General features: G+C 56.5%; 1 protein-coding gene across 2 annotated transcripts in view; it reads left to right on the top strand.

Annotated features, from left to right (window-relative positions):
• The first annotated feature begins 1,672 nt into the window (after positions 1 to 1,672).
• TKT (transketolase) overlaps positions 1,673 to 19,568 on the top strand; it is a 25,059-nt gene continuing 7,163 nt past the window's right edge. For both annotated transcript variants that reach the window (XM_027582515.2, XM_027582516.2), the window contains exons 1-6: positions 1,673 to 1,872; positions 11,312 to 11,429; positions 12,304 to 12,417; positions 13,181 to 13,278; positions 16,757 to 16,948; positions 19,175 to 19,293. In XM_027582515.2, the coding sequence (XP_027438316.1) occupies positions 1,766 to 1,872; positions 11,312 to 11,429; positions 12,304 to 12,417; positions 13,181 to 13,278; positions 16,757 to 16,948; positions 19,175 to 19,293 (748 nt within the window). In that variant the 5' untranslated portion in view covers positions 1,673 to 1,765. The remainder of the gene's footprint in view (positions 1,873 to 11,311; positions 11,430 to 12,303; positions 12,418 to 13,180; positions 13,279 to 16,756; positions 16,949 to 19,174; positions 19,294 to 19,568) is intronic.

Raw genomic sequence — 19,568 nt, 5'->3', positions numbered from 1 at the left:
AATGGGTCTCATTCACCTGGACCCAGGATGAGAAGAAGCTGTCCCTGGGGGAAGGGGGGGCTCCATCACTCCTGGGTCTCCAGAGCCACTTTGAGTTTCCTGCCACCGTCAGAGACTAGGGTGGGTGCAGATTGGCAAGGATTAGTCCCCTGGGCCAGATGGGGAAACTGAGGTTTGGGATTGGAAATCAGTGCTCTATGGAAAATAGAATTAAGAAGACACAGGCCTCTCAAGTGGTTTCAAAGCCTTGTCTTCTTTTAACAAACTGTGAGCAGCCTGAGGGCAAAGGTGTCCCCTGCCAGGCCTCTGACCATGGTACACCTTGGGGATACCTCACCCTGATTCTGCAGCCCTCACCAGCTATGGGGCCAGCCTTGGGTGGGTGGACCTCTGCAGGCTAGCTGCTGTGAGATGCCCCTCTTGGGGTCTGACCAGGCACCTGGGAACCAGACCAGTAGAGGAGCAGCCGACGAGCATTTGGGGGTGGGGTGGGGGACTCGTTGTCCCCCATGACCCAGAGCTCTGAATGTGGACTAGGCAAAGGCCACAGAGGGGACACAGGCAGGGCCTGTCCACTGGTACCTCCCTTGGCTCTCTCAGCAGCTCAGTATCAGGCGGTTCTGGTGCACATCCCTGCCCAGCCACCAATTTGAGGGGCCCCCCTTTATCTCTCTGCAAAATGGAGCTTCCTCCTGTGTAAGGCATCCACTCTAAAAGGTATCAACCTCATGGGGCATGGGTGTCGGGCATAAACAGTGTCTGTGATGGCAGTCCCCTCCCTACCCCCCACTATGGGGAACCCCATTGCCCTGGGAGTCAAAGGGTCTGGTAAGAGCAGAGGTGGGTGCACCTGTCCCTACAGACTTGGATCCAAACCCAATAGTCTCCCTAAGGGTCAGCAGTGTTATTAGGCCCTAATAATTTGTGAAAGGCCTACCACTTGTAATTTCTCAGTTAACATCAGCTGGTAGTATCACTACTACTGCTGTGATTCTCATTTTCATAATCCCCATCCCTCTTACAGGCCCCTAAATCCCTGGGTTTGCTCTCTTGGGGCTAAGGCTTGTAGATGGAGCCATTCTGCTAGGACGGAGCCCCGTATCCACCAGCTCTGTGACCTTGATTGATCCTACAGGTCTCAATTTGCTCATCTGTAAAATGGGTTACCAATGAGGGTTTCCCCCTCTCAATTCCACCCAGGGCTGCGTGGAGGGGAAGGAGGCAGTGAAGATGTGAGTCAGGCAAACCGAGCCCAGGCTAGAACGTGGATAATAATAATAGTCACTATTATTATTATGTTATTATTATATTATTATTATTACTTGTATGTGTAGTCAATTGCAGCAGGGCAGTTCTGCTTCAGGAGCCTGGCAGCCCGGGAGATGGGCCCAGCAAATGCCGGGGGACGGGCCGGGGGAAGGGAAAGTTAGGCAGGTGGATAGACTCGGGCTGGGTCCCCTAGGCGCGTCCTGGCCGGGGCTTCCCGGAACGGCGCCGGAAGGCTCTGGCGCAGCTCAGGCGGCCGGGGGGCGGGGCGAGGGCGGGGCGAGGGCGGGGGCGGGGGCGGGCCGAGAGCTGCCCGCCGCTGCTCGGAGGCCTGGGGTGATGCCGGCGCGCCGCCCCCCGTGGGCGGGCCCGGGGAGTCTTAACGCGCCCCCGCGCGGTACCGGGCCTCGGCCGCCGCCAGTCGCCTCCGGAGCCGCCGCGCCGCCTCTCCGTGTCCGCGTCCTCGTCCTCCCCATCCTCCTGCCTGCCCGGCCGCGCCATGGAGGGCTACCACAAGCCTGACCAGCAGAAGCTGCAGGCCCTGAAGGACATGGCCAACCGCCTGCGCATCAGCTCCATCCAGGCCACCACGGCGGCCGGCTCGGGGTGAGTGCCCGCCGCGGAGCCCGGGAGGGCGCCGTTCCGGAAGCCGCGGTCACTGCGGGCGCGCTGGCTCCGTGTCGCGCTGCACGAAGCCTCCTCGAGGGAGGCGGCCGGGGCGCGGTCAGGTGGCGGGGACGCGCGCCTCGCCTCGCCCGGGCCGGAGGCGCCTTCCGCTGCGGCGCGCGCTCTCGCCCCGGCTTCCATCCGGTGGGCCGCCGGGCTCCCGCTGCGCCTCGGGCCGGCCCTGCCCCTCGCCGGGCGTCCCCGCCGCGCGGGGACGGGGCTCAGGAATCCTGGGCGGGGAGGCCACCGTGACTGCGCTGTCGCCGAGAGCCCGGCCCTGCGCTCTACACGCGCGGCCCTGTGTGGGCGCCACTGCCAACGTTCCACCTTGCGGATGGGGAGGGAAACCGTGGCCCCGAGTGTGAGTCAGTTGCCCAGTGTGACACACAGGGAGAGCTGGAATTGAAATGCAAGCTGCCCGACACGAGAGCGCCTGTTTTAATCCCTCATTTTGCAGGGAGACTACCCTCTCCCCACCTCACACGACTTCTCCCCTTCGCCGCTTCTCGTTCCTGCCAGCCTTGGTTTGGGGTCCGAGTCTGGAGCAGGGCCTCTGCTGAGATGCCAGGCTTGGGGAGTGGGGAGGAAGGTGGCCATGTGGATGCAGAACCCGGGCACGCGGCGTGCAGGAGAGGTCAAAGATGTGACCTGAGGCTGGAGGCGGGAGGAGTGGGAGGGGAGACTTGAAAGGCTGAGAACCGAGGACCGAGTTCCAGGGCCGGGCCCGCTGCCAGATGCACTTTCCCCAAAGGAGGGACAGGAGGCCCATCCCCCAACATCCTTTCCCGCCAGCCTTTCTGGCTCGGAAGGTGCAGAAAGGCAGCTGCTGATCCCAAGGAGCCTCCTCTGAAAGTAGCAGGGACGCTGATAATAACAGGCCACCTTGCAGCTGGAGGCGTTGGGGAGGTGGTTGGGAGGCTGAGCCAGTGAGTTACTTCAGAGGCTGTTTCGACTCTGTAAAATGGGAACAATAGTAGCTCCCATGCACTGGATGGTCTCAAGGGTTCCAGCGCCACCCTTGGGCCCTGGCATGAGGCCTGGGAGACTGCACTGTGTGGGACTGAAGTGATAGGGGGTCGGGGGTGATTTCCAGGAATCCTTCCAACCAAGCTGTGTGCTTGGAACAATGACAAAATTCTAGCTTCTGGCCAGTGTCATACAGGATATATTATTAATGAGTAAATCTCTTTTGACTTTCAGGATGGGTACTCACCGTTTTTGCCTTTAAGACATCCAGTTCTCAGAAGGGATTAGACCTCTCCTGGCAGGCGGCTTCTCTCCCACACCGACCCCATGAATGCTTTGGATCCATTATTTCCATTGGGTTTATGTCAAACTTACCCATTCTTTGTGATGTCCCTTGCCTAGGCAGGGATTTGGCTTACTCGTGGTGCCCACTCCATAGCCTGGCACACACTAGGTCTGCACACCTTGTATTGCTTGCTGGGTATTACTGGGTCCCCTTCCCTTGACCATTTCAGGGGGTCACTCACCCCGAAGGGCTTTATTGAGCCCTACTGTGTGCTAGGAACTGTCTAGCCAGGCTCTTGGGGATCTAGCTGGAGAGACAGTAGTTACCCGATTAAGTAGTGTTACATATCTGAGCATCTTGCAGGGCTAGACATGACCTGCAGACAATTACAGGGTCACCAAACACCCAAATAGGTATCCCTGGCGTGACACAGAGCGTCCTTTATTGCTAATCTTGCCTCGTGCATTTTGAGAATAACTGTTTGAGGGAGATGCTATTACATTTCCTGAGACCAGGGTGTTAGGCGAGTTGCCCAAGCTGGTCTTTGGTGGCTGGCTGTTCCGCGCTGCCCAGCGAGGGGCTTGTCTTGGTTGTAAGACTTCTGAGGCTGGCCAGGCAGGGCCAGGCTGGACAACAGAAGTTGGAAAGGAGAAGACAGGTGCAGTGATGGAGGGTATCAGTCGGGTCAGCTTGAAGGCACTCGGAGAAATGACGTAACATTACAACCTTAGGGGACTCCCAAAGGGAAGTTGGAGAGGAGATGACCAGGTGCGGCAATAGCAGATGTCAGTCAGTCTGGGGGCACCTGGAGAGAAATAACGCAACATTACAGCTATGGGGAGGCTCCCAAAGAAAGGGGTGTGGGGTGGGTCTCCTGGGACTTTGTTAGGTAGTTAAAAATCTACAGGCAAAAGATACAGTTTGTATTGGCTGAGAGTTACATCCAGGTTTACATTGTAATGCCTTTGGAGGAACTCCCTGAGCTCAAAAAGTATCCAGTCGCCAAAAGAGAGTGTCTGAGCCTGATTCCTGTGTGTTTGCCAGTGTGTAAAGATGCAGGGGAGACTTAGAGAACAACTTGTTTTTTCCAGTAGGAAGTAATGCTGCTACACAACCACTGTCACAAGAGGGGTGGTTAGGGGTATGTGCTGAGCGGTGTGTGTGCACCAGAGATGGCCACAGAGGACTTGGGGGCAGGGCGCTGTTCCCGTCCTTGGATGTTCGCCTTGAGGCCCTGCCCCAGTCTGGGCAGTAGCCACAGCTACTTCCCTATTGTGGGGAGCTGACACCCTGGGGTCTTTCCATGGTCGCCTCCCCCCCAGGGGCTGCGCTCACACATTCTGGGTTCAGGATGCAGGGAGGTCCTGATTTCTTGGTAGCTTTCCCGTTTCTGTGCCATCGCTGACCCAATGTCCATGGAGCTCCGCAGACCCTCGGCAGTGAGGACACCGGCCTCTGTGTCGGAGGAGCTGAGGGACAAACACCTCACAGAGAGCCCTTTGTGGAAGCAGCACTGACAATGGCCGGAGCTGCTCCGGGGTCCTGTCCCTCCACATGCTGCGGGAACTGTGGCAGGGGCCAGCTCGTCCAGGCTTTACAAAAGTGAAACCTGGTGGCCTCATCAGAAGTGGCCTGGCTGCTGAGGCTGGTGATGAAGCTTTTCTAGTTCTCATCCACCCGGGCTCGGCTGTGGCATTGTCCAAACAGCGCTAAGAGTTGTCTGTGGACCCCTTTGGAGTTAGGCCTGAATGGCGGTGGGGGCTGTGCCTTTAACGAGTCCCCAGGGCTCTGACCCACAGTGTTGGGAGGGCTGCCTGGGGCTGTAATGTCTGGCCAGACCTGGCTGGTGGGCACCAGGAGACAGGAACCTAACCCCAGCTCTGTTCTGAGCGGCTGTGCCCTTGTCAGGAAGGCCCTTCCCATCCCAGGGAAGTTTCTCCATCTTTAAAGGAGAAGTCCATAGATAGGTGATTTTTCCAAGTGGCTCCCTCAGGGGTGGGATGTGGCAGAGTGGAATGAGCAAGCTCTGGGGTCCTGCCACCTGCTGTTAGGGGTTCACATCCTGGAGGATCCAGCACCTGCTCCCCAGCTCTGGCTTTTGGGGATGCTTTGGCCAAGTGCTCAGAGGGCCCCTTCATGGCCCAGGCCCCTTTGAGTCTCTGGCCCCATGGAAGCCCTGTCTTTTGGGGCAGAAAGCTGCTGCCAGGGCCTCCTTCTCCTTTGGGGCTGCTTTCTACCCCAGCCTGGTGCTGACTGAGGCAAGAGTGCAGCCCGTTGAGATTACCCCAGCAGCAGCAACATTTCCCAACTCGGTGTGAAAACACGAGGCTGTCCTAGAGTGACTCAGTTCTTTGCCTGAGTGACCTCTGAACTCAGCAGGGCTGGTGGTCCGTGTTTCTTGAAACCGGGAATCTGCTTAGGGTCTGGCCGAGATGTTTTCATGGTTTCTCATCAGCCCTGACTGCATCGTGGCCCCCATCAGAGCTCTGATCCCTGCACTTTGCTTTGTTAGGCAGGCCTGTGGTCACTAGAGCCGGGTCCTACAAAACCCGGAACTTTCTTGTTGCCACAGACCGCCGCTATCTGCCCTGGATGTCCGGGGCACTCTGAGGGCTGGGACCTGCCCAGGGGTGGGTCCTTAGGCAGTCCCTGTGCTCTTGTCAGGACAAGATGAGGCAGGGTCTGCTCAGAGTTGAGGGGGGCCTGTGGGGGCCGAGGTGATAGACTCCAGCAGCAGGTGGGTCTGGCTGACTAGGACGGGTACTGTTTGGGCTTCTTGCTCAGAAGTTGCACTTGGAGCCTGAATGAATCTCTGAGGGCTGCACAACTGGACGGGGGAATGTGGACATTTGAGAACTTCCTCTGGCTGGCTGCTCCCCATCTTTTATCCTCCTTTGAAAAACAAATCTGCAACAGCTCTCTTGAGGTGTCATATGCAAATCATAATATTTTACGTGTACAGTTCAGTGGCTTTTAGTAAACTTAGTAAATTTTTTAAAGATTTTATTTATTTGAAAGAGAGAGCGAGCGAGCGCGAGCAGGGGGAGGGGCAGAGGGAGAGGGAGAAGCAGACTCCCTGCTGAGCAGAGACCTGACTCGATCCCAGGACCCTGAGATCATGACCTGAGCTGAAGGCAGGCGCTTAACTGACTGAGCCACCCAGGCGCCGCATAAATTTAGTAAATTAACAGTTATTTACAATAAGTTTTAGGGAGTTTACCACACCCAATTTTTAGGACACTGCATCACTCCTGAAAGGTCCCTCGTGCTCATTTGCACCATCCCCAGCTCCCAGGCAACCACTAATCTACTTTTTGTAAATCTAATTCTTCTGGACATTTCATATCAGTGGAATCATACAGAATGGGATTTTGGGGGTCTTTTTTCACTTAGCGTGTTTGGAAGGTCCTGCATATGGTAGCATGTGACAGTACTTAATTATTTTTATTCCTGAATATTCCCTTGTGTGGATATACCTCATTTTATGTGCTCATCAGTTTCTCTTAGCATTTTGCTTGTGTCCTTGCTCTTCTAATGATAGAATTTGTGACCTTGGGCAAGTCACTTCCCTTCTGTGGGCCTTAGAGGTCCCATCTTCAAAATGAGGAAGAGGTTAGACTTAATCTCTGATACATTAAACGAAAATACTGAACAACTGCCATTTTTCTGGGAACTGTGCCAAGCTCTTTACACACACACACTGCCTCATTCAGCGAGGTTCTGTTACTATCCCCAAGTTCACTGGGGCTCAGAGAGGTCACATCCCTAGGATCTCAGAGCCAAGATACATCACTTAATCCATTCGTGCATTTTGTGCCAGGTGCTGTTCAGGCCCAAGGCTACAACAATGAAAAGGCTCAAAATCCATACCTTTGTGGAGCTTGTGTTGCAGTAGGATAAACAGGCAGTAAATAGCCATGTCATGTCAGGTGGTGGCAAGTGTAAGTGAGGGGAAGAAGAGGTATTTGTAGATAGTGTGGTCAGGGAGGGCTTCTCAGAGGAGGTGGCATGGGGGTTAAACCTTGGAAGAAGCGCTGTGAGGCCTGGAGGCAGAGTCTTTCCAGCTAGGGCAGTTCTGGGAACAGGAAGAGCAAGGACTGCTTCCAAGGGTCGCTTCCGCCCTGCATCCTGGGGTTCCCTTCTGAGTATTTTTATTTAAATAAATATATACCTCAAAAAGAATGTAAATGAGGCATATGTGTTATAAATAATACACCTGGATGTGCCTACCACCAAGCTTAAGAACTAGGACATTGCAGTGCTTTAAAACTTCCGGGTGTGCCCCCTCCTCCAGAAAGAGCTACACCCTGAATTGTGCATTTTCATTCCATTGTTTTCCTTATCATTTTATAACATTTGTATATTTCCATAAATAGGATGGTCTTCTCAGGTCTGCAGATCTTCTGCAGTGCACTTTGCTCACATGGTATAGTTGTGAGAGAAGGTTGGTGTTGGATCTGTGTAGTTCACTCATTGTCACTGCCCTGCAGAGCATTCTGTTATATGAGCATAGTGTGATTACCCTATTGTGCTGATGCACACGTGGGTGCCTCCAGGTGTGGCCACTGCAGACAATGCAGAGACAGCCGCTGTCCTCCCTGGAGCATATCTGAAGCGAGGCACGTGCACATTTGGCTGGGGGAGTGTTTCTGTGATGCAGTTGCTGGGCCTTAGGGAATGTGCATCTAACCCTGCTGATTGATTTCTTTGTAACCGTTAAAAGATGACTCGGGTTTTCTATTTCTTCTTGAGTCAGTTTTGGTAAGTTATTATTATTTTTTTTTTTTTGGTAAGTTATTTTTTCCTAGACATTTTCCTGTGTTGAAATTTATTTGCATCAGGTTGTTTGGAGTAGCCTATCATCTGTTAGGCCTGTCTTTCTTTTTTTTTTTTTTTAAGATTTTATTTATTTATTTATTTATTTATTTATTTATTTATTTGAGAGAGCAAGAATGAGAGAGAGAGAGAGAGCACATGAGAGGGGGGAGGGTCAGAGGGAGACGCAGACTCCCCGCTGAGCAGGGAGCCCGATGCCGGACTCGATCCCGGGACTCCAGGATCATGACGTGAGCTGAAGGCAGTTGCTTAACCAACTGAGCCACCCAGGCGCCCTAGGCCCGTCTTTCCATTTTGGGGACTTACCCTTTCTTTTTCTAGATCCTGCCTTGTCAGAAGTTTACTAAATTTATACTCTTTTTTTTTTTAGGAGCTAACTCTTAGCTTTGTTTTTTGTTTTTGTTTTTTTTTTGGTATATTTGCTTCCTATTTCATGAGTTTCTATTCTTTATTATCTTTCTACTGTCTTTTTAAGTTGTTTCTTAGCTATGGGTTTTCAATTCTTATGGTTTTTACTTTCTTCGTTGGGTACTACATATTTCTTTTTCACAGCAGATTATTTCTCTTTGTACTTCTACACACTGAGGCTTGCCTCCGTGAGGCTGTTGTAGGTGCTTGGCCTCCCTGGTTTGTTCATTTGCCGAGGAGCCTTGCGACTCCTTGTGATGTGGGCCCAGCTGGAGTATGGCAGGAGAGGGGTCATTTTATGGAGCTAGCAGCCATATGTCTTGGTAATGGAGAGCAGCCTCGCCGAGGGGTGAGGGACCTTTTCTCTCCTCCTGCAGGGAAGCTGGTGAGCAGGTGGAGTGTGTGCTAAAGGGAAGAGAGTGGGAACGCCTGGAAGAATGTGTCCTCCGCTAGGTGGGACCTTTGAGACACTTAGGCCTTGCTCTCCCAATCAGTGCCCCCTTCATAGACTGAATAAACCGGGACTGGAAGTGTACTGTTCAGGCCAGTGCAGGTTTGGGACAAACTTGTAGGCCCCTGTGCATCACAAAGGGTAGGATGGAAAGTGTCCTACATCCCCCACGCTGCTCCCCCAACCTGTCTAGCCAGTTTGCATCCATAGGTGTGTCACAACACCTGGGGGGGGACTCCACCCACAGATGTCCCCCTCCCCCCAGACAAGTTGGGGTTGCAGGGGAAGCCACAGGCTCCATACACTCTCGGCCCTGAAGGCCCTGTAGTAGGTTGAGCTTACAAGTAACCATCTCAGTCTTTGGCTTGGTTCTTCCCTCCTTCCTGTCCCGTGGTCCTCAGGGCGTCACGGTTCCCACCAGCACATGAAGAGTTGGAAGCACCAAGCGGTTTGGCATCTGGTCTTCCAGGAGATGGTGGTGGCCAGTGATGAACTGGCTTCACATGCATTATCTTATAGGGCCTCCCCACGCCCCCACCTAGCATCCCCATTTACAAATGAAGGAGCTGAGCCTCAGGGAGGTGAAGCACTTGGTCTGTATGTCTTGTCTCTGTGGGTACAAGGACAGGCAAGCAGTGAGGCCAGGATGCGGGCTTTGGAGGGAATAACCTTGTAGGCTCGCCCCTCATGGACCTAGCAGGGAAGGGTTACTCTTCAGCTTCTGGTGTCTCTTCCTACCTGACCTTCTCCCTCCCACCACATCTCTGGCCAGGACTGGGCATGCTTCCACCACGTGTAGAAAGGGCTTGTGCCACATCATCGATCCCTGAAGCCCCTGTGGGGGAATGTTGCCCTGGGCTCACTGGGTGGGCGGGGCAGGGGGAGCTCCTGGTCTGTCTGCCATCTGTCTGCCCGCCTTCTCCCCTGCGCAGATTGGCCCACTCTCCACCCACCCCCTTCCCCAGCTCCTCCTCATGGGTTCAGCACATTCTGAGACAGGATCCTCAGAGACTGGGCTGCCCTGGGAGGCCGGGGAGGCAGGAGGTCAGCCTGACTGGTGTTGACTGGGCTGTCCTCCAGCTAAGTTCAGCACGAGGGATGAGAGGGAGGAGTCCCAGCGCCACAGAGCAAGGTTTCCTATTTATGTCTCCTCACCTCCCTCTTTCAGGCCTAGTGTCTTTTCCCCATGACCGGGAGTTCATAGAGATGGCTAAGTATAAGCTGAGTGTGTGCTGGGAACGTGGTACTAAACCAGCATGGACAGTTCTGGGTTTCTCTACTAATGTGTCTGCGCTGGGAGTGACTCACCCCCTAACCCAGTATGGGGGGCCGACTGGCAGGGGAGGAGGGAGGCACGTGAACTCCAGGTGCTGCATGTGCGCTTGGGTTTGGCATCGGGCATGTTTCCATGTCAGACCTCCGAGCAGCTCCGAGGGCTGCACTAAGCTGCATGGAGCAGGCGGCTGGGAGGCACGTGCCCCGAGGCTGACCTGTTCACAGAACTGTGGACCAGGGAGACGGCGGGGCCAGCCAGGAATTCCAGCACGTCCTGGCCCCCCGACTGGCTTACTCGCAAGGGTCCTAAGAGACCTCAACGAGTCTCCGCTAAGGTGTGGAGCATTTTCTGTTGTTCATGCAAATTGTTATTTGCAAGGAACTGCATTTAGTAGAGCAAAAGGCAAAAAAAAAAAAAGGAGACCCCTTGACCCCACCACTCCAAGGCTGGAAGGGCAGCCTCTTGCTTTTGTCTGCCCTTGTGACAGGCAGAAAGGGTTGTTATTTTTCCATGATCGGAGCCTTTGTGGAAGATGAGATAATATGTGTTGCCTTTTAAATTCTGCACAAAAGCTTGGCTCCTAACGGCTAGCCTTTCCCATGCCAGTTGAAAAACGGCCAAGTAGCCCAGTGATGCCTCGGAGAGTCCGAAGCCCCACATTCCCAGCTGCCAACTCCAGGTACTGAGGCTGCTGGGAGCTTTGTGGCCATTCTATGAGCCTTCCCCCCTTGCCGCCTGCCCATGGCCTGAGAGAACTAGCACCTCTGGTGCCTGGGAAGGCAGGGTGTCCCTCACGAGTGGGCAGCATCCTGAGCAGGGCCCCTGGGACATAGCTCGCTGGCCAGACACAGCGGGGCTGCCGCTAGAAGCGGTGAGGTAGGATCTAGGCTCTACCCTCCAGCCTCCGCGCTGCCTTGCACTGGGTCCATTCTGGGCTCCAGGAGAGGGTGACCCCGTGCCACCCATAGTGGCGTCCTTAGGACCCCACGCAGCCCTCCCAGGAGCAGGATTACCCAGCAGCTCTCTGATTAGCCAGGCCTGTGGCTCCTCGGCATATGCACCCCTAGGTCCCCCCGTATGTGGGCCGGGGGTGAGCCCTGTCGCCCCAAGGCTCGGGGCCGTGATGCATGGGTCTTGTCTCTCTCCTGGCCCACAGCCACCCCACGTCATGCTGCAGTGCCGCGGAGATCATGGCTGTTCTCTTTTTCCACACCATGCGCTACAAGCCTCAGGAGCCCCGGAACCCTCACAACGACCGCTTTGTGCTCTCCAAGGTAGGAACCCAGCCGACCACCCTTCACCTGGGCCAGGTGGTGCATGGGCCCTGGAACAATGAGAAGGAACTGGCAGCGAGGGATCTCTGAGGGGACCTACCCCCTGGTGTCAGCCTGGCCCCAGCCCACCCTTTCCACCCACGCTCCCTGTCTACCGGCCCGGCCTGGCCCCCCTCCTTGGTGCCTTACTCTGTGCTGACCCAGCCGCTGTACTTAAGCCGAGTTAAGAAATAAACAACTGAATTCATCGGGGACCGTGAAAATGATCTGCCAGATGTTCTGCCCCTGTTTCATGTGAATAGGCAGGACTCAAGTCCAGGTCTGGGGTACAGCTTTGAGGCTTGGTGCACATGTCTTTCTGTGCTGGGCCGGCGCCCCAGGGCCCGTGCTTGCTGGCTGGGGAGTGGGGGAGCACTGTAGCAGGCTTTGGGCCGAGGCACCGGGTCCTGCCACTCATGCATGAGACTCCCAGCCACAAACCATGCCACGGACCCCTGAAATCCACCTGCACCCAGGCCTGGCCCCGTGGCCTCTGGGCTCCCGGGGCAGGCATGAGAGCTTAGAAGTCTGTCCAAGTCTCTCCCATGCCAGAAACCGGGGATTAGGGCGGCCGGCTGCCTGCTGGGGTTTTGGCATCGGCAGGCCTCACAGCTGTGCACCCCCTGCACCTGTCCCAGGGCCCATTCGGCCTTGGCTGTGGTTAGCTTCGGACTGCAGAGGGACGGAAGGCGGATGTGGCCTTCACTTGCCACCTCCCTGAAAGGGCTGACGGGCTCATCCAGACCCCACTTTCAGTGTGCGGTGGGAACAGCCCCCCAGTATCAGCGCCCCAGCTGATGCCCCCTCCGCTGCTCATCCCTCCCACCCTCAACAGGGCCACGCGGCTCCCATCCTGTACGCTGTCTGGGCCGAGGCCGGCTTCCTGCCTGAGGAGGAGCTGCTGAACCTGAGGAAGATCACCTCTGACTTGGACGGGCACCCCGTCCCGGTGAGCACACCCCACCAGAGCAGCACCCTCTGTGTCCACTTCCTGTTTTTCAGGGCATGTGGGAAGGGAAGGCGGGGTGCCCACTGAGAAACTGAGGGTGTTGAAAGTGGGAGAAGAGGGCGTTGAGGTGAAGGAGGAAGGAAGTAGGTGTCTCCAGGGCATACTCTTCACCCCAAGCTGGTGCATAAGGGCAAGGCCTTTGGAGGCCCTAGCCCAGGGGTCAGCTGCAGAGAAGACCTCTCCCCAGCCCCACACGCCCAGCCTCCCTGCCCCCATGGGGCCGCCCTGGCCTTGTCAGCGCAGCTGGGGAGAAGAGGTTCACCACGAGGTCAATAAGGGGGTTGCAGCGGGTGCTGGGGACACCCCGGGGAAGGGTCCCAGCTTACTCCCTGAGGTGCTGGCCCCTCCAAGTGTTTAAAGTTCATAGGTTACCATGAAAACTCATCTCTCATCTGGGCACCGGCTGGGGCTAGATGTTTCATGAGTCTTGTGATGGATGGGGGTGAGGTGGGTGATGTGGGAGCCTGAGGTCACCCAGCTCCCTTGTGAGCACTGCTGGTATGTGAACCGCACCCACCGTTACCGTTCCTGGAGAGTGAGAGCTCACACTCCAGGTGCAGGCTGCCCTGGAGCCCGGCCTTCCTGCACACCCAGCCTGCACCTGGGTCAGGGGGCCCTGAGGCCGGGGGCCTGGGAGGGTGGGTGGGTTAATGCTCCTGCCCACTCTTTGCTGTGAGTAACTGTGGCCCTCTTGCTATGACAGAAACAAGCCTTCACCGACGTGGCCACTGGCTCCCTGGGCCAGGGCCTTGGGGCTGCTTGTGGGATGGCCTACACGGGCAAATACTTCGACAAAGCCAGGTAAGGTGGGTTTGTGGCTTCTACTCCCCAGCCCTACCCTCAGTAGTTTTGGGAGGGGTCCTCAGTGGCCAAGCCTTAACCACTGCCCCCAGGTACCTGCTCTTGGGCCCCATGGCCCCGTTGTCTGACGAAGCGCCACATGCCCAGGCTCGAGCCACTCGCCTTTATCTTGGAGAAGGGGATTATGTGTTCTGCAGGGCTCTGGGCATCCCCGAGCCCCACCTGTCAGCCAGGGAAGAGACAAACACTGGGGAGAAGGACCTGCAGAGGGTGGGCAGGCAGCCTGGTCTAGCGCGGGGCGGTTTGGAAGAGAACCCCATTGTGGCAGATCGCAGTCACAAGGCTATGTGGTCTGATTTGGCCTGCAGACAGGTATCTTTATTGGTAAGGAGGGGAGAAGAGTTGGCTGCAGACTCTTAAGGAAAGCATGCGTCAGATGGCTCCTTCATTCCTTTACTGACTGGGACCCCGCGCTCAGTGTTGTATAGGGTTTCACCCCGATAAGCCCCCTGAGGGCTGGATCGTGACATGAGTACACGTACCCCTCTCACAGATGGGAAACTGAGGTAAAATGCTTGCCTTGTGGTGGAGGCAAGATCTGAACCCAGGTTGTGTATCCAGAGTATATGAAGAGTCCCCAGGTTGCTCTGAGGGACCCGTGAGTAGGAGGATACCTAGAGGAGGGGCCAGTGAAGCCTGGCCTGCAGGTGGCAGGAAGGGCCCAGCTCTGCAGCTGGGCTTCCCCAGTGCCCTACAGTCCATCCCACTGGCAAGAGAAGGGCCATAGGCAGGGCAGTCATGATGGTGTGGTGGTGACCGTGGGCCCAGAGAAGAGAGGGACCGCCGTGAGCACCTACTTTACGCCCCGGGGGGTGGGGGAATCCTGAGACCGCTCTCTAGGAGCGGAGCCGAGGCTGTGAGGCCTTCCAGACCCTCTTGGGGCCAAGCTCAGCTCCACCAGAAGCGATTCCCCGTGAAGTGAAGAAAGGCACAAAGAACGGGATGTATGTTTAAGAGTGTTTTACTTGGCACAGGACCAGAGGTGTGAGTTAATTACTCCCTACAGATGCTTGAAGTAATTCCCTGTGAAGGGTCATTTCCTGACCCTAACATAATGGAACAAGCCAGTGTAGGGAGAAGTTGAGCTGGGTTCCCAGCAGCCGGGGTTGGCGAAGGCTCAGGCCCTTGGCCTGTACCTTGTAGGGAGGAGGGGGCCGGGCCGTCCGGGCAACTGCCCTGCTCCCGGAGCTGGGGGCCCGACAGACTAGATCTGGCCGCCGGTCACGTCTCTCCCGTCCGCCCACCAGGGAGCGTAGGTCGAGTTGGCTCTTTCCTTTCTCTTTGAAATAGTTTTGTGTGAATTATCGAATACCAACTCCTGTGAAAAATATGGAAACGTGTTAAAAGGAAATGAACGTTTTCCTATTCTCAGCTGCCTCCCATTTGAATCTCCCTTAACATAGCCTATTTCCTCTGTGTTATTGTGAGAAGAAACTTACGGATTGGTAACCTCGTGAACTCCTCAGTGGCCAAGCCTTAACCATGGCCCCCAGGTACCCCCTCTTGGGCCCCATGGCCCCATTGTCTGACGAAGCGCTTAGTATGTATACAGTTGTGCGTTCTGCTTTTTAGAAAAATAGAAAACTCTGAACATGGTGCACATTTTCTCCCCTAACTGTCAAGAGCTGGTTTTAACGATTGCGTAATGTTCTTTTTGTTTTATGGATCTGCTGTAACCCGTTGGGCAGGCCTGTTGTGGTGGGACATTTGAGGTGCTTTTCAAACACGTCTGGGGCACACGTTAGGCTCCCTTGTCTTCAGGGTAGTTATATGACTGTGGGCCTTGGCAGCCCCCACTCCAAATCCAGAGCTTTAAAATACACAGCCTCTGCAGGCCTCCCCGGCATCTCCTTGGCGACCCTAGCACGCCCTCCTGACCAGAGCCTGAGGCTGTGTTCCACCCTTGGCCCCAGTCTGCCTTCCACAGCAGTGGGTGCGGGCTTGGGAAGGCGGCCTGTGTGTTTCCCTGGAATCTCTTCCCAGGTAAATCAGATTCCCTCCAGTCTCTCTGGCCTTGGCGCCGTTAGGCTGCTCACTTTGGGGAGCTGCTGTGCCAGATGCAACCCCCTGCAGCGTCTCTGGGCCCCCACTGCAGCACACAGAGGGGAGAGGAGACCAGGACACGGCTTCAGATAGGCCCCTGCGAGTGCGGGCCCCGAGACCCCTGCTCTCGGCCCAGGACCCGGGGCCCTGGCCTGCTGGAGGCCACAGAAGGGAAGGCACGGGCAGAGGGAGGATAGAGGAGCGCTCCCTGACCTGGCAGCCAGCAGCAGTGCTGAGTCATGCTGACTGTGTGCCCTGGCCGCTCCCCCCCCCCCCCCCCCCCCGCCTCTTCCCCAGCTCTAGGGCTGTTGCCTGCTGCAGCAGCCAGGCGGCTGTGTCCCCTCTGAGCCTGTCCCTGTCCCCGCACGAGCCTCACTCCGTGGGGCCACACAGCTGGACGCTGGGCCGGGAGCGGGGAGAATGGCCAGGCCCTGCACTGCTCCAGCTGTGTGCGTTCCTAGACAGCAAGGAGTGGACCTCGCGGGCCAGGCGGTCAGACCTGTGTTTGAATCCCCGCTCAGCTCCTCCCCAGCTGTGTGACCTTTAGACAAGTCCCTTGACCTTTGAGCCTCTTTTCTTATCTGTGTGATTTGGGAGTAACAGCTGTACTTACCTCAAGGACAGGGCCGCTCGGCAAGGGGAGCCCCTGGGTGCCACGCGCCGGCCTGGGGATGATGGGGCCGTGTCTGTCACCCTCCCTGGGGTCCAGAGCAGGCTCTGTTCACTGGGTAACTTGCCCCAAGTTCAGTGCTCTTTTTACCCGGTGCCACTGCCTTTGAAGCCATCGTGGTTGCCTTGTTGACCCAGGACAAGGCCCCTGGGGTGGAGGTAGGGCTGGGCATGAATCTTGGGGTGAGAACTAGCCTTGGAACCTTGGGGACAGCCCATCCTATAAGGCACTGTTCCCACCATGATCCCGGTCCTCAGCTGCCCTTGTTAGTGACCCATCTCCCACCTGACAGCTTACCCTGGGATGCTCCTGGTGGCACATCTTGAGCTCCCCAGCCCACTCCTGGGATCAAGTCCTCAGGGCTCCCAGTACTCCTAGTTCCTACATGGGTGGAGAGAAGCAGACCCACCCCATGCAGGTGGCTCAAGCCCTGTCCCCGCGGTGAGAGTAGTTGCCCCCCCTCCTGCCACCAGTTCTTGCTCATTTTACTCACGCCCTAATAACCCCTCTTCTCTGGATCTTAGAGAGCAGAACCCTGGATGTGGACGCAGGGTGGGCAGCAGGGACCTGACTGATGGCACTGTTGCATGTCACATGTCACTGCTGCTCCCGTCCCCAGGGGGACAGGCTCTCCGGAAGGGACAGGCTGGCAGCACGGTGCCCCGGGTGAGAGGGGCTAGCCCCTGACCCACCGCCTCTCCACAGCTACCGCGTCTACTGCATGCTGGGAGATGGGGAGCTGTCCGAGGGCTCCGTGTGGGAGGCCATGGCCTTCGCCAGCATCTACAAGCTGGACAACCTGATTGCCATTCTTGACATCAACCGCCTGGGCCAGAGCGACCCCACCCCCCTGCAACACCAGGTGGACGTCTACCAGAAGCGTTGCGAGGCCTTCGGGTAAGTACGGGGCTCTGGCCCGAGCTGGGAGCTTTTCAGATTCAGGGCCTGAGTCAGCCAGAGGCCATGCCCTGTCTAAAGAAGGGGTCTGTTCTTCAGCGTTTGGCTCACAGTTTCAGACTTAAAGCGGCCACCCAGGCCACCAGCCTGGAGCTGTGGGCTGAGGCCCAGTGTGAGTGAGTTCCTTTACTGGCGAGGCTGTGGGACAGGACAGTCCTCAGAGCATCCACATCCACGTAACGTGACTGCACCCTTCCTCGCTGGGTCCTTGGCTGAGGTGGGACGAGGGGCCCCGTGTGAACTGGGCCAGCTCCGTGAGGCTAAGGGACATGTGGCTCTTGAGGGGTTTGAGCCTCCGTCTGGGGGCCGCCTCCTGTGCCAGCCTGCGGGGGCAGAACAGGCCGCCTAAGTGGGGCACGGGGTCTTCCGACCTTCGCCGTGGGGCGTGAGTGGTTTTGAGAATTCAGAGTTCCATGTTACAAAGCAGGGAGGTCATCTGGGTGGGTGTCAGCCAGAGGGCCCTCACCTCAGTGTCCCTCTCCTGCCCCAAATAAAAGCCGAGCTGCTGTTGCGGCTCCAGGGGACCTGGGCCCCCACGCTCAGCCTCAGCTGAGGAGTCCGGAAGGCCCTGGGCCTCCAGGGCCACCCTTTGTAGATGAGTCTGCCTGGAGAAGGTCGAGGTGGGGTTGCGGTCCCTGGTTACACAGCAGCCGCGGGTTTGTTATCTCTGATGACTGACCTGATAGAGAAAGCGAGGAGAGGAACTCTTCTGTCAGACGGGAGGAAACTGGGCCGCCAGGTGTCCCAGGAGCCTCCTCAGGCCACACCGGTTGGGGGCCTGGAGCGTAACCCTGGCAGCGTCTCTGGGTCTGTAACCTGCGTCCTGAAGTCCTGGTTGTGTCACCAGCTTGCCTTGTGACCTTGGGGAGGTTAGCCCGTCCTCAGTGTCAGTCTCCGTTTACGTGTCTATAAAATGGGGGCAGCCGCGGTGCCCCAGGGGTCGTACTGAGGCTTCGGGGGGTTCGTATGTGTGGTGCTCGGCCCGGGGCCTGCACAGAGTGGGCACTCAGTACACGTTAGCGGCTACGTGATTACTCTTAATGTGACCGAGTCCCAGAAAGGACTGCCTTAAAGAGAAAGTTTGCCCTGCCCCGGCTCCTTCCCTTACATGTTTGGCGGCCTGGCTCGTTTTTCTTTTCTTTTTTTTAAGATTTTATTTATTTATTTGAGAGAGAGTGAGTGAGAGTGAGAGCACAAGCAGGGGGAGCAGCAGGCAGAGGGAGAGGGGGACTCCCCGTGGAGCAGGGAGCCTGATGCGGGGCTCCGATCCCAGGACCCTGAGATCATGACCTGAGCCAAAGGCAGATGCTTAACCGACTGAGCCACCCAGGCGCCCTGGCCTGTTTGATAAATGTTTCCAGCACCTCACATCCAGCATCTGTGGAGTAACCAGATGCGTTCCCTAAATAAAAATTGGGCCAAAACGTTCTTGAAGAATCTAACAGCAGACAGATTCCAGACCCAGGGCATTATCCCCAATGCAGCGTTCAGGAAACGAGTAGATTTCAGGAAACAAGTAGATCAGGAGCGAAAGAGAAAATAAATGAACCAAGCTTTGAAAGAGAAGAAAATCTTACTTAAGAAAGAGAAAGAAGGGCACCTGGGTGGCTCAGATGGTTAAGCGTCTGCCTTCGGCTCAGGTCATGATACCAGGGTCCTGGGATCGAGCCCCGCATCGGGCTCCCTGCTCCGCGGGGAAGCCTGCTTCTCCCTCTGCCTCTCTCTCTGTCTCTCATGAATAAATAAATAAAATCTTAAAAAAAAAAGAGAGAGAAAGAAAATCTTTCAGAGGCAAGTAGGAGGAAGTAAAATAATTTAAAAAGGATAAAGAAAAAATAAAACCAAAAGTGGAAACAAAGTCTTTAGTGTTTGGTTTTTTTTTTAAGATTTTATTTATTTATTTGACAGAGAGAGAGCCAGAGAGCACAGGTGGGGGGAGCAGCAGAGGGAGAGGGAGAAGCAGGCCTCCCGCGGAGCAGGGAGCCCGATGCGGGGCTCGATCCCAGGACCCTGGGATCGTGACGTGAGCCGAAGGCAGACGCTTAACGACTGAGGCACCCAGGCGCCCCTTTAGTGTTTCCCACACCGCAGCCGTGCGGCAGAGCGAGGGCAGCCCTCCCCCGGGGGCCCGGCCCCTGCCGCTCACTGTCACCCATCTGTCCGTAGCTGGCACACCGTCATCGTGGACGGACACAGCGTGGAGGAACTGTGCAAGGCCTTCGGCCAGGCCAAGCACCAGCCGACGGCCATCATTGCCAAGACCTTCAAGGGCCGGGGGATCCCAGGTTCGTCCTCAGGCCCTTCCTCCCGCACCCCACCCCCGCCACTGGGCCCTGTGGCCAACCGAGGCGGTGGGGGTTTCCACTAGGGGGCGCGTCTCTGAGGTCCCATGTCTGGGGAAGTGCCAGGCCTTTGGCACCTTACTTACACCAGGTGCTCTGGGCTGGGGAAGGGGGAGCCGGGGACGCTGTGCTCCGTGAGGGAACTCAGCGGTCCGCGTGGCTGAGCCAGGATTGGAGCCCAGGTTGGGCGGGAGGACCCACGGGTAAGGAGAAAGGAC

Source organism: Zalophus californianus, chromosome 1 (genome assembly GCF_009762305.2).
Source record: "Zalophus californianus isolate mZalCal1 chromosome 1, mZalCal1.pri.v2, whole genome shotgun sequence".
NCBI lineage: Eukaryota > Metazoa > Chordata > Mammalia > Carnivora > Otariidae > Zalophus > Zalophus californianus.
Note: the sequence above shows the minus strand (reverse complement) of the source record. Positions and strands in the feature narration are given on the sequence as shown.